At 49.0% G+C, this 8015-nt stretch overlaps 1 protein-coding gene across 2 annotated transcripts; it reads left to right on the top strand.

Moving 5' to 3' along the window:
- Positions 1 to 2632: 2632 nt before the first annotated feature.
- RPS14 (ribosomal protein S14) lies at positions 2633 to 7255 on the top strand. 2 transcript variants are annotated; one of them, XM_004686884.2, is made up of 5 exons: positions 2633 to 2698; positions 4671 to 4821; positions 5253 to 5414; positions 6298 to 6374; positions 7135 to 7255. In XM_004686884.2, the coding sequence occupies exons 2-5, from the start codon at positions 4673 to 4675 to the stop codon at positions 7200 to 7202; spliced, it is 456 nt and encodes a 151-aa protein (XP_004686941.1). In that variant the 5' UTR covers positions 2633 to 2698; positions 4671 to 4672; the 3' UTR covers positions 7203 to 7255. The 2 variants fall into 2 exon arrangements, with proteins under 2 accessions (XP_004686941.1, XP_012583149.1); XM_012727695.1 differs by lacking the exon at positions 2633 to 2698 and adding an exon at positions 2770 to 2899.
- The last annotated feature ends 760 nt before the right edge of the window (positions 7256 to 8015 follow it).

Raw genomic sequence — 8015 nt, 5'->3', positions numbered from 1 at the left:
GACCTCTCCTGACCCGCCCGCTGCTCCCCTCAGCACTGTACTTCATCAGCTGGCCTGTTCTGCTCCCCACTCTGTCTCTGCACCTCTGGCCTGTACCCCAGTTCTGTATGCATTAATAAAATGAATCTTTTTTAAAAAAACTGTAAAAGAGGAATACAGGTATTCCACTTGCTTGCCAGGAAGAGAAATGGCGGAAGATAGAGGTAAGAGGAAGAGGATTTTGATTTTTCTTTTCTTTTTCTTTTTTTAAATATTTTATTTATTTATGCATACAGAAATGGGGTATGGCGAGAGGTGTAGAGGCAGCAAGAGGATTCAATAGAAACAGAGTGGGGAACAGACCACACAGATCAACAAAGTACACTGCTGAGGGGAGTAGCGAGTGAGAAAGGAGAGGTCTTCTTTGTCATGTGGATCGCAGGGTGGGAATGGAACTCACACTGAAGTGGTCACAGTTTGGCTTAGCTTCACAGTGTAGCATGTTAACCCACTGCACCACTAGGAAGGGCCCTCTTTTCTTTTTTAAAACATATTTTTATTTATTTATGCATATAAGAACTAGGATATAGGCCAGAGGTGCAGGAATAGAGAGGATTCACTGGAGACAGAGTGAGGAGCAGAATAGGTGGATCTACTGAAATCTGATGCTGAGGGGAACAGCTGGTGAGACAGGAGAGGTCTGTCATGTGTGTCACCTCCCTGTGGCACTCAGGCCATAGTAGCTGGTGATAGCTTAACAGCACTGAGACTTTAACCCCTGCACTACCAGGAAGGCCCTGAATTTACTGTCTATACTTTTTGGTCACTGTTTATAATTTCATTTTGTGAATGCATTTAATATTCACAATAATAAGTGAAATGTAAATTTTTATTTGTTGTTATGGGAAGAAGTGCACAATATGGCACGCAGAATACAATTTCATTTACATAAGATTGAATATTATAGAATATAGATGTGGGCATAGATGCAGGTAAAGAAAGTTGTTTCTAGAACAATGTTTGAGTTAACTCAGTAGTGGTATCTCTAGAATTTGGAAATGACTTTTACTTTTTCCACATAGTTTTCTAGTGTATGGATTGTTTATGATGGAGTGTGAATTTTTTTAACCATCACAGAAAAATCCTGTAAGGTTATGTTGCTTTTCAAGAAAAAAGAAATGGCACCCTGTGTGCATATGCACAGATGATGTTGGGCAAGGACATACACTAGCAGTGAGTAAGACTTGTTAATTTTTTGTTTTCCTTTTTGCATGCTTCTATTTTATGGGTTTCTGTAATTAATTATTTTTTAAAGGAGTCAGGAGTCAGGGAGCACTACATTTTTAGAAGAAATTCTTCCCTAAATTGAACTGAAGTTGTTCAGTGATATTAATCCCAGTACATAAAGGACAACAAGTCATTATGCATAACTGTCCATTTTGTTTAAAAATTACACATATACATAAACATAAATCCCATCCCAGCTGGTTATATACATTTTTTTTTTAAAGATTTATTTATTTATTTGTACAGAGCTGGGGTACAGGCCAGAGATGCGGAGGGTGAGAGGATTCACCAGAGACAGAGTGGGGAGCAGAACTGGCAGATCGACGAAGTACACTGCTGAGGGGAGCAGCAGGCGGGTCAAGAGAGGTCTGCCACGTCACGTGGCCACCTCCCGGGCAGGCGGGGATCGAAATCATACGGAAGTGGCTTAAGCTTCTTAGTGCTGTGCTTTAACCTGCTGCGCCACCAGGGAGGGCCTGGTTATATACATTTTACATGTATAAGTAGGTCGACGAAGTACACTGCTGAGGGGAGCAGCGGGCGGGTCAGCAGAGGTCTGCCACGCCATGTGGTCACCTCCCGGGCAGGCGGGGATCGAAATCACACGGAAGTGGCTTAAGCTTCTTAGTGCTGTGCTTTAACCTGCTGCGCCACCAGGGAGGGCCTGGTTATATACATTTTACATGTATAAGTAGGTCTCTCTCTCTCTCTCTCTCTCTCTCTCACACTTATACACATAACATACATCTACCTCTTGCCGTTCCCCACATTCATCTTTACAGTCTCTTAATCATTCAATATCGCTCAATATTGCTATGAGGATTAAACACAGTCACTAAAGTCAGAATTGCAACTAGCCGCAAATATGTGATCTCCGTTAATATCCCTTATCTGTGAAAGGGAAATCAAAAGTTTACTATCTGGTCGTGTTGTGAGGACTAAATGAAGTATAGGTTAGCTCAGCTAGGTATATAATAAATACTGAATAACAGATTCCTCTTTCGCCCAGATAAAAAACATAGTCGGTGAAAGTCTGTGATTATCCCGCTTTTGTTATTGTTATTTTCCTCCACGCCAAGAGGAGCGCTGCCGACCCCCCAGGATCCCTAGCGCCCGGGTCAAGACGGCGGAAGTTCGTCTAGCTGTGGTCGCCGCCATCTTAGAATGCAGGTCCGCCTTACCCAGTCGATGTTGCGTCGTGCAGTCTCAGAAGCCTAACCGCCCGCAGCGACATGAGTTCCTTGTCCTTTTACGTAAACCATTCTCCCGAGGGCTAATTTTAATCTTCTGGGAAACACCAGAGACGGCGTCTTCTGGGAGACGGCCTCGTTCCGTGACCTCAGACGTACACTTCCGGGGACGTGGACGTGACCCGTTGTCCCGCCCACTTCGCCCTCTCTTTCCGGTGGCGGAGTCTAGAGAAGACGCGCAGGTAGGAGGCCTGGGCAAGTATAATCGGGTGCCATCCGCCTCCAGAGAGGCACGCGAGTCCAAGTGTGGTGGGATAGGGGTCTTTTCGCAAAAGCCAAGTCAGATACTGGGCAAGAGGGGCGTGGCCGGTCGACCCAAACTCAAACTCGCGCTTTGTCGGAAGGCGGGCGGTCTTACTCCGGGAGGCACTGGGGAAGTGAGGGTGAGTGCGGGGGGCAGCCCTGACTGCCTGACCCATGGTCGGGTCGCCGCTGCTGCAAGGTGCGGCCGAGCGGCGGGGCTCCGGGCCTGATCTGGGTTCCCACTTGGACCCACCTGTATGCCACCCGCTTCTTTTTGGACCCTTGTAGGCCTGGCGCCTCATCTCTGGTTTGTTTGCTCGACTGGGAAATTGGAGTAACAGGGGTCATGTTGGGGTCCAGAGAGGGCATACAGGAGAATCGAGTTTGTTGGGGTGGGGGCTGCCCTTCTCTGGATGGTGGCTAACGCGGGCACGCGGCCATCTCTGGGCGTGCGGGGCAGCTGTCAGGCCCTGACGATCAGTCTCCCACTGGGGTCGGGAAGCCACGGGTTTATATGGACGTGGCCGCCCCGTGGGGGATTTTGTGCTTCACATATTAGACCACCTGAAACCTTACCCGCCGTACCCAGGCAGAGGGTGCAGCTTGCAAGCAGTTCTTACCCGCTTGTCTGATGTGAGGGTGGGAGTGGGTAACTACACCGGGCCTGACTTGAGGTCCTTACTGCGATCACCGGCGCAGCACACCTTACGTGACCGCCGGGGAGTGGGGAGCCGCCACACCTGCAGTTGTCAGTCGGGGATGTGGTTGTTTATGGAGTAGAGGCTGCTGGGCAGTTGGGCTTTGCCTCTGACTCTAAGATCCTAGGTGAGACCCTGCTCTGTTTTTTGCTCCTCCAGCTGCCTGCGTTCACCTGAGCTCTTTTTACTTTGTGTTCTGGTAATGTCGGTAAAGTTATGATTCCTGAGCTCGGGTGTCATGAGATGGAGCAGGAAACTACTCATCCTCATCTACCTCTGTCACTGCCCCTCGCCCAGGCCTGGTGCCAGTGTGTTTCCACCTTGTGTGCTGTATCAAATTAGTTACTTGGTTTTACAGTGAGTTTCTAGAGTGGGTCATTCCCGTTAATTTTTTGAGAAGACACATTTTAGTGCCTGTAAACTGTTACAGGTGAGCAGAGGTGAATTATCAAAAGATGGGAGGTAGCACTTAGATTTACATTGGAGTAGTCTGGTTAAGGGGACTTAAATTGTAAGCTGTGAGTTGGTGCAGAATTTAGTAGGCAGTGGGTGTCTACCTCCCTTTCAGACCCCCAAAATGGGGTAGCTCTCCCCAGTACATGAGTGTTTTTAGGGGTCTTGGCCTTGCCGCTAGCCTTTAGGGATGTGGTCTTTTGAGCCTACCTAACCTGTACGTGGTAGGGGAGCCAGGAAACCCAGAAGCTCTCCTGGTGTTGGAAGTATATAAGGGTTTTCGAAGGTGCTTCTTCTGATCTCAGCTCAGCAACTGACTTGCTGTGTGACCCTGAACAAGTTATAAATCTTTCTCCTCACGTTTTTGGAATAGAAAAGCCTAGAGAAAATTGATTTGTCTTAGAATAGTGCTGTAAGCTGAACTCCTAGAGTTCTCCAGAAACCAAAGCCAGTGTGTTTTCCAGGTTTTGGATGCCCACTGTAAAGCTTTGGGGACTGCTTTTGGTCTGCTGCTAGAACCTATAGATGCTCCAAGTTATGCCTTTGGTGGGTTCAGGAAGACTGCTCAGTGTAGTTTGCGTTTTAGCCTCTAGTCAAAAATCCCTTAAGTTCAGATAGAAGTGAGTTTTGGTGAGGCGTAGATGAGAATACAGCATGGTTCTGGGAGAGGTGGTGGCACAGAAGCAAGGTTTGGAATTTCTTTTCATAGCCAGGGGAAAGGTTCCTGGAAATCTGTCTAAGTTGGGATTCTTCCTTTCAGAAATGGCACCTCGCAAGGGGAAGGAAAAGAAGGAAGAACAGGTCATCAGCCTCGGACCTCAGGTGGCTGAAGGAGAAAATGTATTTGGTGTCTGCCACATCTTTGCATCCTTCAATGACACTTTCGTGCATGTCACTGATCTCTCTGGCAAGTAAGTGCCTGAGGGGAGCTATACTGGGGGATTAGAGGAAGAACTGTCCCTTAAAGTAGGTGGCAGTTAAGTGATTTTCTTGAGCAAAATAAAGACATTCAGAAATGAAATGTTTCTAGTTCTTTGTACACAAATACTGTGATTTCCCAAGTCCCGATAAAGTGTTAATATGAATGTTGCTATCTTGGGTATTTGGATCACGTAAAGGCAGTGATGTGGGTCTTGTCAGGAGGAGGATGTGTGCTCAAGGTGACCTTCCTCTGTGTCCCTTTGCAGTGATGCCACTCCGTTAGATACAGGTCTTAGAAGCTAAGGGCTGCCATTTCGGAAGGGGTTGAGAAAGGGGTAGTAGACACAGGTGGGCGTCTCGGAACAAGAACTGCTGACACGCATGCTCATTGAGTAAGAGAAATGACTGCTTTTGTCTCCAGGGAAACCATCTGCCGAGTGACCGGTGGGATGAAGGTGAAGGCTGACCGAGATGAATCCTCGCCATATGCTGCCATGTTGGCAGCCCAGGATGTGGCCCAGAGGTGCAAGGAACTGGGCATCACTGCCCTCCACATCAAACTCCGGGCCACAGGAGGAAATCGGTACGTGAGGCTGGTTTTTCTGATGTGAATTTGCACAAGGCATCTTGGCTGCGTATGTAATTGGTTCCCACCTCCCCACCCAACTTACCATATAGAGTGCACAGTGGTGCCTCCGGAGGAAAAGTGAAGGGAGCGGTGGGACATCTTCCCTGTGTAGCACCTAGACTAGAAGAAGAGTCCATAAACATGGAGTTGGGGGCAGGTGATTTCCTGTTGCAGCAAGTGCTGGGGACCAGAAGTGCAGGGCCAGGGGTGCAGTTAGTGATAAAGCTTTGTGCACCCTGTCCAGCATGGCTGGGAGCCATGAAGGAAAGACAGGCTTCCAGCCAGAGACAACTGCACAGAAAAAGGCGCATTTGTGGGAGAGAATGACCTGTAGTGTGATCGGGGTCACCAGGAGTGAGGTCCTGCTGGGTCTGGAGGGATGTGAGAACGATTTGGGCTTTAGCCGAAGGGGGAGGGGAGGCATGAGATCTTAATGGTAATGACCTGAGGGGATTAGAGGGTCTTAGAGATGACTGCCACTAGGGACCAGACCAGGCAGGAAGTTGTCTGGGTGGTCCAGAGGAGTCTTGGTCTGGGGTGGGCAGGTCACCAAGAGTACAACTGAGCATTTCGCAGGAAGAGCCAGGTGCAGGCAGAAGAGGCTACAAACTAGAACTTGAGGGCCAATCTGACCTGGCTTTCCGGGCTGAGGATAACTTTGCTTTCTTTAAATGACTGACTTTAAAATGTTGGGACTGTGACCTACCAAGCCTCAAATAAATCCTGCCTGGCCCCTCACAGAAGGCTTTCGGATCACTGAACAACTGAGTTATGTGTTACAGAAAGGGCCCCTCGACTTGGCCAAAGGTGTTTCTTACTGTCAACATTGATTTCCTAGGACTAAGACTCCCGGACCTGGGGCACAGTCAGCCCTCAGAGCCCTTGCCCGCTCGGGAATGAAAATTGGGCGAATTGGTAAGTGCCCTCCACTAGGGCTTGAGTCATTGACCCCAGAAAGCATGGGATCTGCCCACTGGACACAGGCTTGTTGCTTGCCGTTGTCCATTAGGTTTGTCAACGGGGTGCAAGAAGCATCCAAAGACAGAGTCCCTCCCTGGCCACCCTGTCACCTTGGTGTGAATGTTGTCCTTCCCTTCTGTATTGGACAGCAGTTTCATTTTTGAATCTCTGCCTCCCACTGAGGTGGGAGACTTGGGACTGGCCAAGGTAAATTGTCCTTTGCCATGTTGCTCAAGGGAGTCACTTGCGACATTTTGTCTGTTTCTGGTACCACAGGACCTTCGGTGTCCTTGCTCCTTGTCGCTCCCAATAGGGCACTCCTGGCACAACAGCTGAAAATTAGTTGGAGTTGGGAAGGGGGTACATCCCATCATTGAGAATCACAGCGAGTCCCCGACACTTGGGGGCCCCAGACCACCTCGCCCCCTTTTCTCTTTTAGAAAGGCATGCCAACTCTGGTAACAAAGGTGCTGCTCCTTAAGTCTCATGGTGCAGCCCTGTCCAGGAGATTGCTACTACGAGTAGTGGGCTCAGGAGTCAAAAACATGGTGCTATCTAATACCTCTGACAGCCTGTGTAAATTGTGTGTATTTGGGGACCTTCAGTTTCCTCTATGGAAGAGTTGAGTTTAGACCACGTAGATTTTGAGGAAGCGGGGGACTGGGCCCCTTCCCGTCCAGCTCCAGACAGTGACATTTTCTCTTCTTCCCCACAGAGGATGTCACCCCCATCCCCTCCGATAGCACCCGTAGGAAGGGGGGTCGCCGTGGTCGCCGTCTGTGAACAGGACTCCTCAAATTATTTTCTGTTAAAATAAATTGCCTTCTTATAAACCACTTGGACTCTGGTCTTCCTGTAGGGCTACCCAAGGGGATTTGACTGTTGTCCTGGTTGGTTTTGCCAGGGTGTGGTGCCGACTGGTGATAACCAGGTACAGTGGGAAACTAGAGGGCCTTTAGTAGGTGGATGTTCTGCTTCGGAAGCTGGGGTGACCTGATGGCGGAGCAATTCGGGATGGGTGAGATGGCAGTGCTGCAGCAGGGTCATCTCCATGCTGCTGTGGTAGCAGTTAAATTTGCTCCACTAAAGCACACCAGGGCCCTGAGTGAGACCTTGTTTTGGAAGTGGACATATTGGTTCCAAAAATGGACTAATTCTTACGAGTCAGCGAACGGGGAACTGTTGAAGCAAGTGTACCCCGAGCAGAAGAGAAGCCTTCTAGGCTTGAGCTGTATATAAACACGTGTGGGTGTACACTTGCTCCCCCCCACACACACACCTTCTGTGCAAAACTGGGTGCTCGGGCTGCATCTTGCTTATTCTCACTTGGCAGATCTTCGAGGTTGTTCCACATCAGTACATAAAGTACATCAAGACTCAGTGGCCCATAAATACACACCAAGCCCTATTTTCATCTGATGGAAAGATATAAAAGTTTTGCTTTCCGGAAGCTTGCATCCAGTTCCAAGGACGCGGTGGCACCAGATGGCACTGGGTGTTCTGCAGAAGATTAGCACAGGGTCCTCATGGTGAGTGCCACTGGGCAGCTAGGAGAGGGCACGGCCACTGGTGCGTGGACAGGGCGAAGCCAGGCCT

This window comes from Condylura cristata, unplaced genomic scaffold (assembly GCF_000260355.1).
Source record: "Condylura cristata isolate star-nosed mole 26May11 unplaced genomic scaffold, ConCri1.0 scaffold00021, whole genome shotgun sequence".
NCBI lineage: Eukaryota > Metazoa > Chordata > Mammalia > Eulipotyphla > Talpidae > Condylura > Condylura cristata.
Note: the sequence above shows the minus strand (reverse complement) of the source record. Positions and strands in the feature narration are given on the sequence as shown.